Below are 16,487 nucleotides of genomic sequence, written 5' to 3'. Positions count from 1 at the left end.
TAGTGAAGCAACTGTTCACTGCTGTCGTCTCCTCAAATTGTTTCCTCCCATAAAACAGAAACTACAGATTGAAAACTGCAGATAAACGATAAATCACACATATATGCAGCTTTTATAAGAGCTTTTTTAGGTGCAGCGTCCCATTCTGGCGAGCCTCCCTCCTCCTCCTCCCTGTCACAAAGGGCAAACACACAGAGCACACACACACACGTGTGCTTTTTATCAGACGTGTTTTCACACTTGTGGCTCAACTCTGGACAGCCCTGCTTCACTGAGCAGTTTAATGCACAACCTGCGACGTGGCTGCAGTGTGGTTAGCTCATCGATCATGGTGCTGTAACTTGAAGACTTTCCATCTGTGTCTAGGCAGCTGCTGTGGTTCTGAACTCTCCTCTCTGATTGGCTCTGGACCTCACAGGCGAAGGTGACTTAGTAGAAAATGTACTGTGATATTTTTGTATTCCTCAAAAGTGTAGCTTGGTTGAAAAGTTCTATATGTGCTGATTGCAAAGGTTCTAATTTAGTGTGAAATGAATAAAAAAGATAAAAGCAATACTAAAATTGTAGAGTTTACTTAATAAAGATAATTCAAAGCAATGCCTAGTTGTGAGTGGTGTGTGGGGTTCAGTGGGTGCTTTTAGTGATCAGTTAAGATAAAATAAAGAACATTTTTTTAAAATTACATTTATAAATTCTGACACATTCAAATCTAGTGTTTTACAAACACTTTGAGCTTCACCCAACAACAATATCAATGTTTACATGAACCAAGCCTCAGCTTTTTATCTCCAAACTTGAGAAATTCTTCCCCAGTTCAATCTTTTGTCCACCTGTCAGTCGTCTCACCTCTGTGTAAACAGGATGTATCCGTTATTCTGTTCAGTGTCAGTCGTCTGTTACTTTGAAGGTGCAACGGGTGATTCTACACCATAAGCATTAGTACCAGATGAAGTATATGCATGTAGAAAGAACCCTTATTAGCATCATGACAAATAAAAAAAAACAGCTTTCACTATGAAGTTAGAGTGCATGTTATGCAAAGGTTTTTAGGAGATAAAACAAGAGATGATTCTTTTATTCAGTACGATGATGCTCAATGTGATTGATTTGGTCATGTTTCATGCATTTCTTTTAACCTTCCTGTTGTCCTCGGGCTTCAGTTTAAACACAGGACATGTGAGTTTAAAGAAACTCACATGTGAGACCGTGAGAGTCTTAAAATTAAGTCAATGTGCGTTCATATGAATCTTTTGTTCTCACAAGAGGATATGTTTTGTCATCATTCAACTCCGCTGCCAATTTGGATTTGAAAATTCATTCCAAATTCACATGTTCTAGTATAAAATAATTTTCTGAAACACTTTTCCCCAAGTTTTGTGAAATTTGGGCATAAAATTCTCCAGTTATCCTGTTGACAAACATGCTAAATCCATATTTTGGCTTGGAAGCTCAGAGTTGAATGCGGTCTTTTGGAGATCCATTCAGAGTGTCTGGTGAAATTCTGCTGACAAATGAAACAATCAATAAATGAAAAGGCACTGGTTAAAATAGATTCTACTTGGAGGTTAAAATCTGTGTTGTTATTTTAATGAGGGAATGCACTTTAGGTAGAAGACACAAGAAAATAATCAAGGTAGGAAAGTCTGGAGACGTTAAAATTAAGTTCACCTGAGCCTGAAAAGGTGATGTAAAGAGGCAAGCACTCGGACATCATTTTAAATGATTAGCTTTCATTTCATATTATATTTGTATTGACTTTTATTCTCTAAATATATATTTGGTGGATTATTTATTAATGCCTGTAATGGATGGCATGCAGTTATGTTTATTTGACTCTTATCTCTGCAGAACTCCCACATTGAAGCGTTTCTGCTGTTAAAGCATTTGACATCTGTGCAATACTGTATTGTGCAAAGAAAATGACCTTGAATGATGAAATGTAAAGGGATGACACTGAAGAAAATGCATATATTTAGATTGCAAATATATCTTATTGAATATGCATACAAGTAAACATCAGAATCAACATCAATTCAGACTTAAACATTTGTAATAATTCATAATTGATTAGTAAATCTTTGGCCCCAATATTAATGTATTTTTCATATGCTAATCTCCAAATCGATATTTAAAGCAATCAATCGATCAATCAATCAAAGAGGCGTGCGCAACTTTTCACCGCACGCCCAACAGCTTTTAGCACGCTCGGGGTTTGGGGTGACCCAACTGCGGCTCCGGGGGTTTACCATAAGTAGAGGGTTACAATACAAGTATGTCCACACTCCCACTGACATCCCATAATGTTTCCACAACAACACAGTAGCTACTGACTTCCCTTGGACTTCAGTCTGTGGAAACCCACGAAGATAAATGATAGCAGGGGTTAAATTTTGATCCCTCCCCCCGGTGATCAGGTTTGGTTGAACCCAAGGATCCAGCAGAACCAATATGGCGGATTGAGTAGAGACGTGTAGAAGTTCACTTTTTAACTGCAAGCGCTTGGAGCTCGCTGTTCCACCTCTCTTCTCGCAGATTGTTAATCTCTGGGATTAACATATTCTGGTAAGTGTGAAATTATTGACAGTTGAAATGTTTTTTTACGATGCTGTGTTCAAGATGAAGCCCGTTTTCTCTGCGGGGTCCTGTGAGGTACTGTCGTAGCTTTAGCTGCAGCTCTTAGCTTGAATCCAGGCTGTCCCAGTGGTACCACAGCTCTAGCTGCTCCTGGAACCAGTCGCTCTGACTGGGAAACGAAGTGATAAACCACTTCTGATGAGGAATTAAAATGAAAGCTAGAATAAGGGGGTGTTAAGATCAGTGGTTCGTTCAGAGGGTGTGTGTCTTCATCATCTTGAGGGCTGCTGTTAGCTATGCTAACATTAGCGACAGTGGGGAGACCGCTAGTTATTAGCATGCTAGCTTCAATTCACGACGTGCTGTTGTGTGTGGATAAAAACGGGTTTCCTCCTTATTATTACAAAATACTATATTTCATGTAATAACTTTTATTTTGTGACACTGCTATGTGACTGAATTCAGTTTTGCTTGTGTGATATTTTGATTGGTGTAACAGTAAATCAGGTTGTGTTTGGGGGAGCTACGCAGATTGGTTCGGTCACAGATGCTGAGCTCCAGGTTCAATGTTTGGGTTCGAGTCACACATTCTGGTGGTTTTCTGGTTTTTCCACCAAAACCACTGCTTGATCGAGGAGTCTGGTCCAGTTGGAAGTGACTTCGTTCAACCCATATTGTATATCTCAGAGGGTCATGAATTTGGGTGGGCTTTCAGGTATAAATATCCTATTTTTCTTACCATTTTCACTTGCTTGTCAAATCATCGAATGTCTGCAATGGACCGATTAAGATAACTCAATCATATCTTGAATCTTATACACAAATTCAGAAAAATCTTGTCACACTTTGACCCAACAGCCCAGCCATGGATGGTGGATGTGGCGTCATCGGAGGAGAGAAAGATTCAGAGAATTATCAGATTCCATAAAATATGCAAGTTTTCTGACATGTCAGAGGATGTCAGGCTGTTTTTATTTTATTCTCAAGAATTAATGATCTTCTTAAATCTATAGGAATGTCAATATGAGATCCAGAAAACCAGATCAAACAGCACATTGTGGGAATGTAAAGGGTAGATTATGCGACGCTGCTCAATGGGTCTGTATTTAGACATGTCACACCTTTTTTTGCTCTTGTAGAGAAGGTCTTTGTTGTGGTTTTTGTGAGTGTTTTGTTCTGAGCTGCAGAACAACATCCCCTGAATTCTACACATGCACAAGCACCTAATTAAGAATTTTATTTCGTTGACATGAAACTCCCTGTATTACATTTCTGTATCTTCTTCTTGCTCGACTAGATGTTGACGATGTTCCTGCTGCTGTCAAACTGAGCTGGAAGCCAGTCAGGATTGTTGTCTCCACTCTTAGCAACCAGACATCACTTCAGGTTAAAGGCATCCTGCTTTGGTGTCTCTATTAACGATGGAAAGATAATATGTTGATCCAGAGGCGTGAAAATCCAAAGAGCAAAAGGAAAACAATTATGTGTGTTTATTGATGGAAGGAACAAAGTGACACGGATCCTTTAATGACGTATAATTTGATAGTCAATATTATTTTTTCAGTGGCGTCTGGATTTGCGTGGCAGATGCGACCAGACATCGGCCTGTCACAGCCGTTCATGAATGGCTTCATTGTGGAACGAACATGCATTCAGTTGATGTCATAAGCTCTCCTGTTGGAGTGGGGAGCGGTGAACTTCAAACTGTAGCCCCTTTTTTTTTTTTGCAGGACTTGATTGAAGCAGGAATACTGAGCTGTTATTCCACCCTTACTGTTCTGTATTGAAGCTATAAAGACGGAATGGGGCGACATTGTTGTTCCATCCTTGAGCTGGCAGTGTGACCCATTACTAGAAGATATTAAGCAGTTAAGATGATGAGCAGTGACTGAATGTCCACAAAATAAAGAAGCAGTAAAAATCCCCATTAAAACAGGGGGGAACTCCAGATGATTGTTACTGCTTTGTTAAATATTTATTTAGAAAGCCCCGTTTCATTAAGTTACCCCTAAATTTATTAGAAATCTTTTCTTGTCATTAAGCAACAGTTTTCTTCTCATGGACTTCTTAGTGAGGGAGCGCTGCGTTCGCTGACACACAGCCACGTCTGTAGAACCAACTCATCGGGAAGGCAAACGCATGCAAAACAAAAGGCTCAGAAATAAGGACTGCCCACTCACCTGAAGAAAGGTAAATACTGCCAGAAGCTATGAAGAAGAGTTCTAAAGAATAATTTTCCTGGATCAGTCTCTGCTGCCGAAAATAAATATGAGGAAGAAATGACAGCCGGTAATGGTATCTGGTGGAATTCAGGGGCGTGATTGAAATTGTTTATTGAGTGTGAGGTAAGAAAGCAGATGTCACCTGGTGACATTCCTCTCATTCACTGACTTTCAATTGTTTTCTCAAGCCAAAGCTGGTTAGCGTCTAGCCGTAAGCCAAGATAAGATGTTGTCAATATGGCATTTCATCGAAGTGTGACATCAGAAGCAAAGTAAAAACCATCCCCGAGGCAACAGAATCGTGTCCTATTGTGAGTCGGAGCTGCTTGAGCCCCCTGCTTTCAATATTCCAAATGTAAAAATCTTATATTGACGTGACAATCTGATGTAATTGCTCATGTTGAACATGTTTGTTTGGTGGACTTGCTCTTGAATTGGACACAAAGTGCAAACAGAGACGGGGTAAACACGAGCTTAAAGCAAACACGAGCACCTGGACAACATCACAGAACCAAATGCATCAAGGCAGCAATTTATTTACCTTTTTAATATCCAGGTTTGTTGGAGCGCAGGTGTGGATTTGCTGCTGGTCACTGTTGTTAGACATTCACAGCAATGTTTTACTCTAGTGTTAATTTGTCTTTTGTCTCCTTAGTGTTTCAGCAGTAGAAACTCGGCATATATTTAAATTTTAAAGCCCATTTTCACACCGGACAGAAACAGATTTTGTCATTTTTGACATGAAATGGAGAGCCTGTAGTTGAACAGAAGGTTTTTTTTAAAATTTAAAGGGACATTATGAAATTGATGACATTTTGGCAGATCATGAAATGCCGACTACGTCACTGGTTTTGTGTCAAACCTTCTGTGAATGTCATTTCTGGAACATTTGTTACCTTTGAAACTAGAGATTAGATCAGACAGATATTGTGGAAACTGTTGGATGCAGTTTGTGAATGACTTTGTGCTCAGGTTATGGATCAGTAGTACAAAGTACATTTTAATTGTAAAAAAAAACAACTTGGAATAGCTGAGAGAAAAAGAGACAAACTGTCATTGCTAAAAGTTTGACTGTGGCGCAACGCTCCGATTTGTAGATGGTTGGATTGAAGGAAGATAAGAAACTTGAGAGCTACTCCGGCAGCCAAATATCAGAACGGTTTAGGCATTTAAGAATGATCTGAATCGTGTAGCTGGTCAGCAGCAACACGCAGTGTTTTACTATCGCATGCCTTTCCACACACACAGTATTTTGAGGGCCTTATCTGGGTTTTTTCTTTCTGTAAGAAATGGGAGGATGTGTGTGAACAGGTCAAGACACGACGGGCAGGTAGTAATGAGCTTCTGCAGGAAGCATCTTTCAATCTCAATCCCTTCGAATACCTGAAGGTGCTCCACCTGAATGCTTCATGTGCGATATGTCGTAGGCAGGAAGGGTTCAAAACTGTCGAAGGGTGACATTTTTGTTTGATGGAGTCGGAAAAATTCCTCTTTATATGAAATGTTTTAATCTCTGGTTTGTTCAGGAGTTGGAATTATATCCATAAAGCAATGATAACCTTTGTGTGGGAGATGAAGTTCTAAACTTCTATGGAGGTGAGCTCCATTACGAATTTTTTGGAAAAGAGATGGGATGCAATGCAGCAATGGGTTAATCCTGATTGGTAATGCTTTAAGTCCACATCACTGTATTTAACAGGTTGTTCTTTGTTGCCTATATGTATATTAATAAATCAACAAAGCCTGCTCTTGGAATGTGAGTAGGTTGCGGTTCAGACCTCCCTGTTAAGTGAGAACTCACGCTAAAGCATATTTCTGTCAACAGCGCAGAAGCGCTTCTCCTCCCTGTAGTTCCTCATAAAGACGTGACAGATTTCCTGTAAAGAAACCGAGTTTATTTCACAACGAGTTAAAAACACAAAGGAGAAATCGTAAAGTCTCGTGTAGAAAACAAATCAACAAACACAACAAACCTTATCACGACTTCACACACCTGGTCAGTCGCTGTTGTGTTTTCAGAGACGTAGTTATCGGTGCTAAAACTACACCACCGGAACATTAATGACGCGGTGCGGACGGACAGGTTTTCCACGTTTTCATTAAGGGCGTACACCTTTTGCTTACCATCACCATCATCAGAGGTTTCTGGAGGCTCGGCTCGAACGAAGAGACTCGTTTGACTCGTTCCGGTTTTTAATGTAGCTTGAGAAGTTGTGACCGACCTCCTGAGAGAGGATGTGATGTCGTGTGCAGACGGACCTCAGCACGGGTCAGTGATGTTAGATTGAGGAAGTGGGTTTTTTTTTTTTACTGATTCAGCAGAAAAGCCAGCAAGGAGACAGTTTACTGGCAAATGTATGCGTTCTGTTTTCATTAATGTTTTACTCAGCATGACAGATTTTTGTGTGTGTGTGTGTGTGGGTTATGAAATTGGAATTCATTTTGTGCAGCCGGTATCCGACTGAAATTGAAAGAGCTGCGACTCATCTCCTCTCTCCTACAGGGGTTTGTTTTCCACGCTGGGATCAGATGGTTCTTAGATCTGCAGCAGTTCCTGGTGAGAATTTATTTATTTATTTATTTTCCTTGTAAAACTAAATATAGCCCAGTAATTCAGATTCCTTCATCCCTCCTCCTCTTCCTCCTCCTCACATTTCTGTATCCTCCCTTCAGGGGTGTCTTTCTGGGATGGCCAAGGAAGGTGGCCTGAGGGGGTCCGGCCCCAAAGTGCAGGCTGCCAGCACGGACACGCCGCACCAGCGTCCTCACACGGACTCCCTCACCTGTAGACAAACCTGCACACCTGCGTGACGGGTCGAAACCAACCAACCGCAGAGCGGCCTGAACTTTTTTCCGACCACATTCAGGGACCCCGGCTTGGACTTGGGATTCAGTTGAACATTCCACCCCCCCACCCCCCCTCTGTTGCTGCTTTTTTCTTTCTAGCTAGAGGTGGGGAGCAGCTAACGGGCGATGCTGGTTATGGTCACCTAGAGTAAATGGCTGTTACTCAGCGCGGCTCTGTGCCAGCACCGACTGCTCGATCTTCTGCGTCCTCTACCTCCTCCTCCTCCTCTACCTCTCTGGGCTCCCTCCCTGGTCACCGCCGCTGCTCGCTGCCCAGTCTCGCTTCTCCCCTCCAACACCAACATGGTCGGTGCCGGTTCGGGCGTGTGGAAGCTACTGAGATGCTCCCGCCAGCTGGAGCTTCACCGCCTCATCATGGCGCTCATCTTCTTCTGCCTGCTCTCCATGGCATTCCTGTCCTACTACGTCTCCAACACGCCTAAAATCAAGGAGGCCCCCCCGTTACCCCTCAGTGATTGCGGCGGAGGAGGAGCTGCGGCGGCGATGTCTCCCGGGACGAACGCCGCCGGCACCGACGGGGGAGCGCCGGGCGTGCAGAGGGCGCCGCTGTTCCTCCCCTCGCTGCAGGGGCGGCTACGGCAGGTGAAGGCGGTGGATAACTCCCGGACGCAGCCGGTGGTGCTGGTGTTCGTGGAGAGCATCTACTCCCAGCTGGGCCAGGAGATCGTCGCCATATTGGAATCCAGCCGCTTCCGCTACCGGACCGAGATCGCGCCTGGTAAAGGCGACATGCCCACGCTGACGGAACACAACCGGGGCCGCTACACGCTCATCATCTACGAAAACGTGTTGAAATACGTCAACTTGGACACCTGGAACCGGGATTTGCTGGACAAGTACTGTATCGAGTACGGGGTCGGAGTCATTGGCTTCTTCAAAGCCAATGAAAACTCTCTGCTCAGCGCTCAGCTGAAGGGTTTCCCCCTCTATCTACACTCACACCTGGGGCTCAGGGACTACCGCATCAACCCCAACGCGCCGCTGCTCTTCATCACCAGGCCTAACCAGGTGGAGCAGGGCTCTCTACCCGGGGACGACTGGACCATTTTCCAGTCCAACCACTCTACGTATGAGCCAGTAGTGCTGGCCAGCACCAAGTCCTCTGAGGCGCTGGCGCACATTGGCCCCAGCCCCCACCGGGCCCTCCACGCCACCGTCATCCAGGACCTGGGGCTCCACGACGGCATTCAAAGGGTTCTCTTTGGGAACAACCTCAACTTCTGGCTTCACAAGCTCCTGTTTGTGGACGCCATCGCCTACCTGACGGGGAAAAGACTCTGTCTGTCTCTGGACCGACACCTCCTGGTGGACGTGGACGACATCTTCGTGGGCAAGGAGGGGACCCGGATGAAGGTTTCAGACGTGGAGGTGGGTAGAATCGCGCCGGAAGCCACAGATTGTCTTGACGTGTGAGGATTTATATCCTGAAACAAACGCTGTTCCTGTTCTGTTCTTAAAACTATGGAGCCATTTTATAGCTTTTCAGTCATTTAAAATTTGTCCTGATCGTTGAATCGTCGTGCGACGCTGTGCTTTTATTCTTTCACAGGCGTTACTCACCACTCAAAATAAGCTGAGATCCCTGGTGCCTAACTTCACCTTCAATTTAGGATTTTCTGGAAAGTTCTATTACACAGGTATGAAGCTCCTGAGATGATGTTGTGTACTTACCTTTGTATAAGTTTTAAATTTTCCTGCTCCAGTGTTTAGTGTGTTCCGCATGTTCCACACTGTAAGATGCACTGGACTATAAGGCGCACCTTCAATGAACGGCATGTTTTAAAACTTTTTTCATATACACGCAAACCTCAGTTTCCGACTACAATTCGTTCCTGGAGGCTGTTTGAATAGCGATTTGTTTGAATTCCAATTATATTTTCCCCATTACAAATAATGTAAACGGTCTTAATCCGTTCCAAGATGCTAAAAAACTTTTTTCAACATATTATGTTATTTCATGATGTCATTTGTATGTCAAATTGTACAGTAATGAAACATATCAAAGAAAAGTAAAACAAAGAATCAAACATGAGAAAGAAAGAAAAAACCCATCTAGTCTGAGGTACGAGTTACCGTCGTTTTTTGGACAGAAGTTTACGGTACCGTAACTCGTACCATAGGCAATGGAACGCAAATTAAGTGACAAATTATTGAATACAGTGAACTAAAATAAAAAGCACATTACCGTCACGTTTTCTCTCGACTTATTTTGCATCAACCGCGGTTGGTGGCGAGGAAAAGGTGTTTGTTTCGCATCCAACTTCCAAATTTTGTTCGACTTCTAAGACAAAAAAAATTCCGAATTTTTTGGTCGAATTCCGATTTTGTTCGATGTTTAAAGCGTTTGAAAAACCAAGGTTTGCCTGTATAAGGCGCACTGAATTATGAAGGTGCTTCTTGTAGTGCGGAAAAGCTGAACTGTATTGAGTCCAGATTGTGGGACGTCTTTTTCAGGGACGGACGAGGAGGACCGGGGCGACGACATGCTGCTGCGACACCGGCTGGACTTCTGGTGGTTCCCCCACATGTGGAGCCACATGCAGCCCCACCTGTTCCACAACGTCAGCGTGTTGGCCGAGCAGATGAGGCTCAACAAGGTGTTCGCTCAGGTGGGAAGCCCCCGCTTCACGTTTCAGGCGTCCGTCAGGCCCGTCTGGCGTTTCTGCTTGCTGAACCCAATCCTCTGCTGCCTCCTGTCCAATAGGAGCACGGCATCCCCACGGACATGGGCTACGCCGTGTCCCCCCACCACTCTGGGGTCTACCCGGTTCACAGCCAGCTCTACGAGGCCTGGAAGTCCGTGTGGGGCATCAAGGTGACCAGCACTGAAGAGTACCCCCACCTGAGGCCGGCCCGCTACCGCCGCGGCTTCATCCACAACGGAATCCAGGTCAGTCAAGAACTGGATCGGTGCCAGAACGCGGTCAGCTTCCCATATGGAGGGGGGGGGGGTGAATTATATTGTTCTGTTTAATTCTAGAGATGAAGTACGATCTGGTGCTCAGTCTGTCAGTCATACACACCCTGTACCTGCAAACGGAACATAAGTCAGGATTTGTCTCTGCATCTGCAGCAGGAACACTAAATAATGTTTGTTTAGTCAGAACGGCATCATTTTGCCTTCTTCGTTCCACCTCTGGTTCAGAATTAGAGGTCAAAGCGACACCGAATCGACGTTCCGGTAGATAAACAAACCCAATCTGGACTTTAACCCTCAAACGAGCCTCAATCTGAACAGAAGTGATAAGAGCTGATAGTTTTAAGGACAAACGTTCGAACCCTGACCTGCTTGTGTGTTTCCAGGTGTTGCCCAGGCAGACCTGCGGTCTGTTCACACACACCATCTTCTACAACGAGTACCCAGGAGGCTCCAAGGAGCTGGACAAGAGCATCAGAGGAGGAGAACTCTTCCTCACAGTCCTCTTGAACCCCGTATGAAAACACACGCAGCACACACCTGACCTCAGACCTGAGATGTTGACGCTTTGATTCATTACAAGCAGCTGACATTAAATACATTCAATAAAGTCATTATTATTTTATTCTTCGGTATTAGAGCTGAGCTTTTGTCTCGACTTCCTCCAGAACGGTTTTCTGAGATGAGAAACTGCGCTTGTTAGTTCCCTGACAGTAAACTAACATTCAGATTGCTTTACGTCCGTCCACCCCCCCACCTCAATCCAGATCAGCATCTTCATGACCCACCTGTCGAACTACGGCAACGACCGCCTGGGGCTGTACACCTTCGAGTCCCTGGTGAAGTTCGTGCAGTGCTGGACCAACCTCCGGCTGCAGACGCTGCCGCCCGTCCAGCTCGCCGAGAAATACTTCCAGATCTTCCCCGAGGAGAGAGACCCGCTCTGGCAGGTGGGGCATCAGGGCGACTCCGACTTCCTCTGGAGGAAAAGACTCGAATTTTACTATATTGGTGTCGTTAAAATCAAAGTGAACGTTTGACGACCTCATTTTTTTCAGAACCCGTGTCACGACAAGAGACACAAAGATATCTGGTCGAAAGAAAAGACCTGCGATCGCCTCCCCAAGTTCCTCGTTATTGGACCGCAGAAAACGGGTACGACACTTCCTCCATCTGATTGTCATCCATCCATGAATAAATACATATATCTTCATTATTATAACTGCCTTATAGGTACGACAGCGCTTCACGCGTTCCTGAGCCTCCACCCCGCCATCACCAGCTCCTTCCCAAGCCCCACCACCTTCGAGGAGATCCAGTTCTTCAGCGGAGCGAACTACGACCACGGGATCGACTGGTAACGACCGGCAGGAGCCTCAGACGTGAACACACGTTTGTCTCCAGGTGACACTCGCGTGTGTTTTCCTTCAGGTACATGGACTTCTTCCCGTTCCCCTCTAACGCCAGCACGGATTTCATGTTCGAGAAGAGCGCCAACTACTTCGACACGGAGGTCACGCCCAAGAGGGCGGCGGCTCTGCTTCCCAGAGCCAAGATCCTGACGGTGCTGATCAACCCGTCTGACAGAGCCTACTCCTGGTACCAGGTGAGAGCCGTCGTCAGCGCTGCTGGAGCTCCAGACTCCACCGTTTCTCCGGTCTCACCCATTTGTTTGTGATGGCAGCACCAGAGAGCCCACCAGGACCCCGCAGCCCTGAACAACACCTTCCACGCGGTGGTGACTGCAGGCGCCTCCTCTTCCAGGGGCCTGCAGCTCCTCCAGAAACGCTGCCTTCAGCCCGGGGCGTACGCCACTCACCTGCAGCGCTGGCTGCAGCACTACCAGCCCAGCCAGGTAGCAAAACTCAGACTTAACAGTCAAATCACAGATCTTAGGTCCAAATAGATCACAGATTTTGTCCGGATTGGACTCACGCCTGACCCTTAATCTGTTTTGCAGCTCCACATCATAGACGGAGCCCTGCTGAGGTCCAACCCGGCGCTGATAATGGGGGGAGTCCAGAAGTTCCTGGGCGTCACACCGGTCCTCAACTACACCCAGGCTCTGATGTCAGTCACACACACACACACACACACACACGGATCTGTGTAGTTTCGGATGTAGTGAGAGGTTTTGCGTGGGGTATGAATGAAATGTTTCTGCAGGTACGACGACAGCAAAGGTTTCTGGTGTCAGCGGATCGAAGGAGGTCGAACCAAATGTCTGGGAAAGAGTAAAGGCAGGAAGTACCCCGAGATGAGTGAGGAGGTACGTCTGCACCTCGCTGCACGTAGCCGGTGATGCTGGGAGCCGTTTGTAAAGAGATTATGAAATGTTTCATGCATTAAGAAGAATCTGTAAATGTAACTTAATGCATGACATATATTTTGTGTACGTCTGTTTGTGTGTGTGTGTGATTTTCTAGTCGCGGGCGTTCCTGGCGGACTACTACCGCGAGCACAACATGGAGCTGCTGCGCCTCCTGAACCGGCTGGGTCTCCCGCTTCCGTCCTGGCTCCGCCAAGAGCTCCAGAGCACCAGCTAGAGCCGCGGCCGCGCCCTCCCCCCCACCGCCCTCACAGGGAACCTGGGACTGGACTACGGGTGAGCTGGGACTAACTGATCTGGAGTCAGCGGCGGCGGCTGTACGCTGTTGGCTGTTACCAGCGCTCCTGTCCCATCAAGAAGAAAACACATCTTCCGCTTTTATCCGGGATGTGCTGGACGACCGGCGGGTTTGACGCGTCAGACGGCCTTAACGCGAGGAGAAAAAAACTCACCAGATGAGATCGTGTCGACCCGAGTGTGTGACTGTCTACAGTACACACTCTCTCACACACACACACACACCCAGTCCCGATCTCTCCAACAGGAATGATTGTAAAGCTTTCTGAAAGCAGTCCTTAAATGTCGAGGCTGGAAACCAGCCGGCCGGCAGCCTGAAGAGGACGCTCTGGATCCTCCGCTCCAGTCAGGAAGCTGCATTCCCTTTAAATCCTCACCCTTCTTCCGTCTGCTCTTTGCAGGCGTTTTAAAAAACGGTTAAGTATGGTGGCATGTCGATGTAAATATGTTTCCGTTTGATTGAAACGGTCCAGGCTGTTCCCCCGACGCTAACGCCGCGCTCACACAGCAGGAGAACAGGAGAGATTCACGAAAATCCCCACATGTTGGACAATCAGGAGGTGAAATCTGGACGATGGACCTCTGAACTTCCTGATGAGATCACATCAGCCAATGAGAAAGACGTCCCAGATCAGCTGACGTGCTGCTAGCCGCTACGGCAACTCAGTCGAATTATTTTAAAGTACCGGAGCTCCTGAAATCCTGCATTTTCATAAGAGTGTGTGTGTAATGTTTGCGGTTGGAGGGGGAAGTCGTGCGCCTCCTGCAGCGTGAACCCGGCTCAACATCCTGGCAGGCGAGCGGCCGTCCATGACGCCACGTTTCGTCCGACGACGTAAAGACGGCTCCTTCATCACGCCATCGTCTATCGGCTTCTCGTTTGGATCGGTTCCGTACTTGCTGTTAACTCTTGAAGCATGGGTTTTTAAATCGCTGTCCCGTCTGTGATTTTTGGACAAATGAAACCAACGCACAACACATCTCCATACCGTCAGCTGAACAGAACGAGTTCAAACCAAAAAAAAAATGGTACAAAACGGACACAGGAAGTTATTTTTCCCCCACGTATTGCTGCTGCAGAAACGACGTATTGCTGTGATTCTGTTGATGGTATCAAAAATGTGATCGACGACCTTCAAGCATGCGGTTTATGAGAAGCATCCCGACATCAGAGGAACGGTTCTGGAAGTTTAGCTACTTGAGAGACGCACTTTCAAAATGAAAGCTCACCCTAAAACAAATATTCAGTCGTTTTCTCCTCGACTCACCGAGGATGGAAAGAAAAATTAACATGAATGGACTCTTTACGTCTTGTGCATTGTAATCAGATTCTATAGAAGAACTGAAATCCAGGCTGACTTAAAAAGATGCTATTTTACATATTTTTTATTTTTATTTTTTTTAGCCCAGAAGCTATAAGAGAATTGTGTTCCTATAAAAAGCTGCAGATGATGTCAAGAGGTCAGGATGACGCTGCACAAGCTGTAGGCAGTCGGTTCATGTTTGATAGTTTCGTTTGTGGGTGAACTCTTGTTTTAAGTGTTATTTTAGAATCCTGGTACAAATTCAGTCCAAAATTAAGCTGTCAGATTCCCTCACGGACACGATTTTAGCAACAAGAGCCAAAATTATGAGGAAAAAAATGATCTGGAATGAAGATTAAATTCTTCTATCACGGCAAATTTTACCATAAAATGATGATTTATCAGATAATAATAGAGGTAGCGTTTGTGGACAGGATTCCCAAGATTCCAGGTTTTTTACCCCCCCCCCCCGATGACATCATTATGGTGTCATCAGGATCTTTCTCCTCCAGCGCTACAGAAGTTGTCACAGAAGCAGGTCTGACAGCGAGTCGTAAATTATTTGAGCTTTTTATTTATTTTGTCATCAGACAGAACCTGCTGGATGCATTTTAATGTGGTGGGGGCAATACCGAGGATTTAGAGCCCATGAGATGTCAAATACACAATCCACACTACACTCACACACAGATCACCACACAGTCGCCTCTCTTGTCTCACGACCAGGAACTGGAGATGGGAGGCAGAGCGTTGTTGGATGGATGGATGGATGGTGGTTGGATGATGGATGGATGCAAGCTGCTGTCTTGTTCTGTTTGTTTTGTATAAATGTTAAAAAGGCCAACACTGTATCGTCTCTAATAAACACATAGGGAAAGTTGGAACCGATGACTTCGCCTCTGTTTGACCTTTTAGCTCATAAACACAATTGTTCCTGTGTTTGTTTGTTTGTTTGTTTACCATTCAGTTGCATGTAAACAAACTTTAAAGAAGTGTGAAAATTCAATCTCTAGTGGTGACACAGACCCCCCCCCCAGGAGCCTCACGTCCCAGGTTGACTGATTTGACAGGTCTTCATTTCCGTTTAGCGGCTCATGCGCGCCCCCTTCAGGATGGAAGCGGAACGTGTGCGAATATTTTAGTCTTAGTATCCGGATATCATCCACATCCTCATCTGATAAAAGCTGATTTAAGGCCCACATGTCTTTCCGGCACGTCCTGCATTTATAAGACAGTTTTTTTTTAAAATTTCATTTATTGCGATATGAAAAGGCATGAACTGAATCTTTTTTCTGTGGAAGTTTGGATCAGACAGCAGCGAAACAAACAGTTAAAAGATTAGAGGCTACAAAAAAACAAATTTAATTCACTTTAATACTTGGAGCACAAATGACGTCGAGAGCCGCTCCAAGAATATCTGAGCCTTAATCTGTGCACAGCTGGCAGTCAACACACACACACAGACAGACACACACACACAGATGAATTCCTTATATCTCTACACACACTTGCAGAATCACAGAACTATAATTCTCCCCTGAGATCTGGACTGATGTTCCAAACAGAACTCGGTGTTCTGTGCAGAGACACTCGCCTGAGGTAAACTTGTTTGAAGATGTTCGACGTTCAGCTCAACGCCGACGCTCAAATTTTAAATATAAACCTGAATGTTTAAGGTTTTTCTTTAAATTTCCAGACCCAATCATCTGTGTGGATCTTGTTCCGTTCTTCCACCAGAGTTTGTTGAAATCTGTCTTCTGGTTTTTTGAGTAATCCTTCCAGAAACAATAAAAGATGTAACTTTGGTGAAGTTAATTTATTTCTAAGAGATGAATGCAGGATAAAAATGTTAAAATAAAACCCAGAATCAGGAGTGGACATTCATCACCTCCAGGGAAGAGGTTCCGTTTCACCTGATTGGCTGTTCCTGTTTATTTCAACAGTATTATCCAAAACTAATCCACCAGATTTTATCG

The 16,487-nt window shown here is 45.3% G+C and overlaps 1 protein-coding gene across 4 annotated transcripts; it reads left to right on the top strand.

The window, feature by feature from the left end:
* The first annotated feature begins 2,438 nt into the window (after positions 1-2,438).
* Positions 2,439-15,395, top strand: ndst2a (N-deacetylase/N-sulfotransferase (heparan glucosaminyl) 2a). Of its 4 annotated transcripts, XM_068327252.1 has the most exons (16): positions 2,451-2,562; positions 4,617-4,764; positions 7,300-7,353; positions 7,470-9,032; positions 9,214-9,301; positions 10,119-10,273; positions 10,369-10,554; positions 10,968-11,096; positions 11,349-11,531; positions 11,640-11,736; positions 11,815-11,938; positions 12,013-12,187; positions 12,266-12,436; positions 12,542-12,651; positions 12,748-12,850; positions 13,008-15,395. In XM_068327252.1, exons 4-16 carry the CDS (start codon positions 7,947-7,949, stop codon positions 13,125-13,127), a joined length of 2,727 nt encoding a protein of 908 aa, XP_068183353.1. In that variant the 5' UTR covers positions 2,451-2,562; positions 4,617-4,764; positions 7,300-7,353; positions 7,470-7,946; the 3' UTR covers positions 13,128-15,395. The 4 variants fall into 4 exon arrangements, with proteins under 4 accessions (XP_068183352.1, XP_068183353.1, XP_068183355.1 ...); XM_068327251.1 differs by lacking the exon at positions 4,617-4,764 and having other exon boundaries at positions 2,439-2,562; XM_068327254.1 differs by lacking the exons at positions 2,451-2,562; positions 4,617-4,764 and adding an exon at positions 4,797-4,919.
* The last annotated feature ends 1,092 nt before the right edge of the window (positions 15,396-16,487 follow it).

This window comes from Antennarius striatus, chromosome 11, assembly GCF_040054535.1.
Source record: "Antennarius striatus isolate MH-2024 chromosome 11, ASM4005453v1, whole genome shotgun sequence".
NCBI classification, from domain to species: Eukaryota; Metazoa; Chordata; class Actinopteri; order Lophiiformes; family Antennariidae; genus Antennarius; species Antennarius striatus.
Note: the sequence above shows the minus strand (reverse complement) of the source record. Positions and strands in the feature narration are given on the sequence as shown.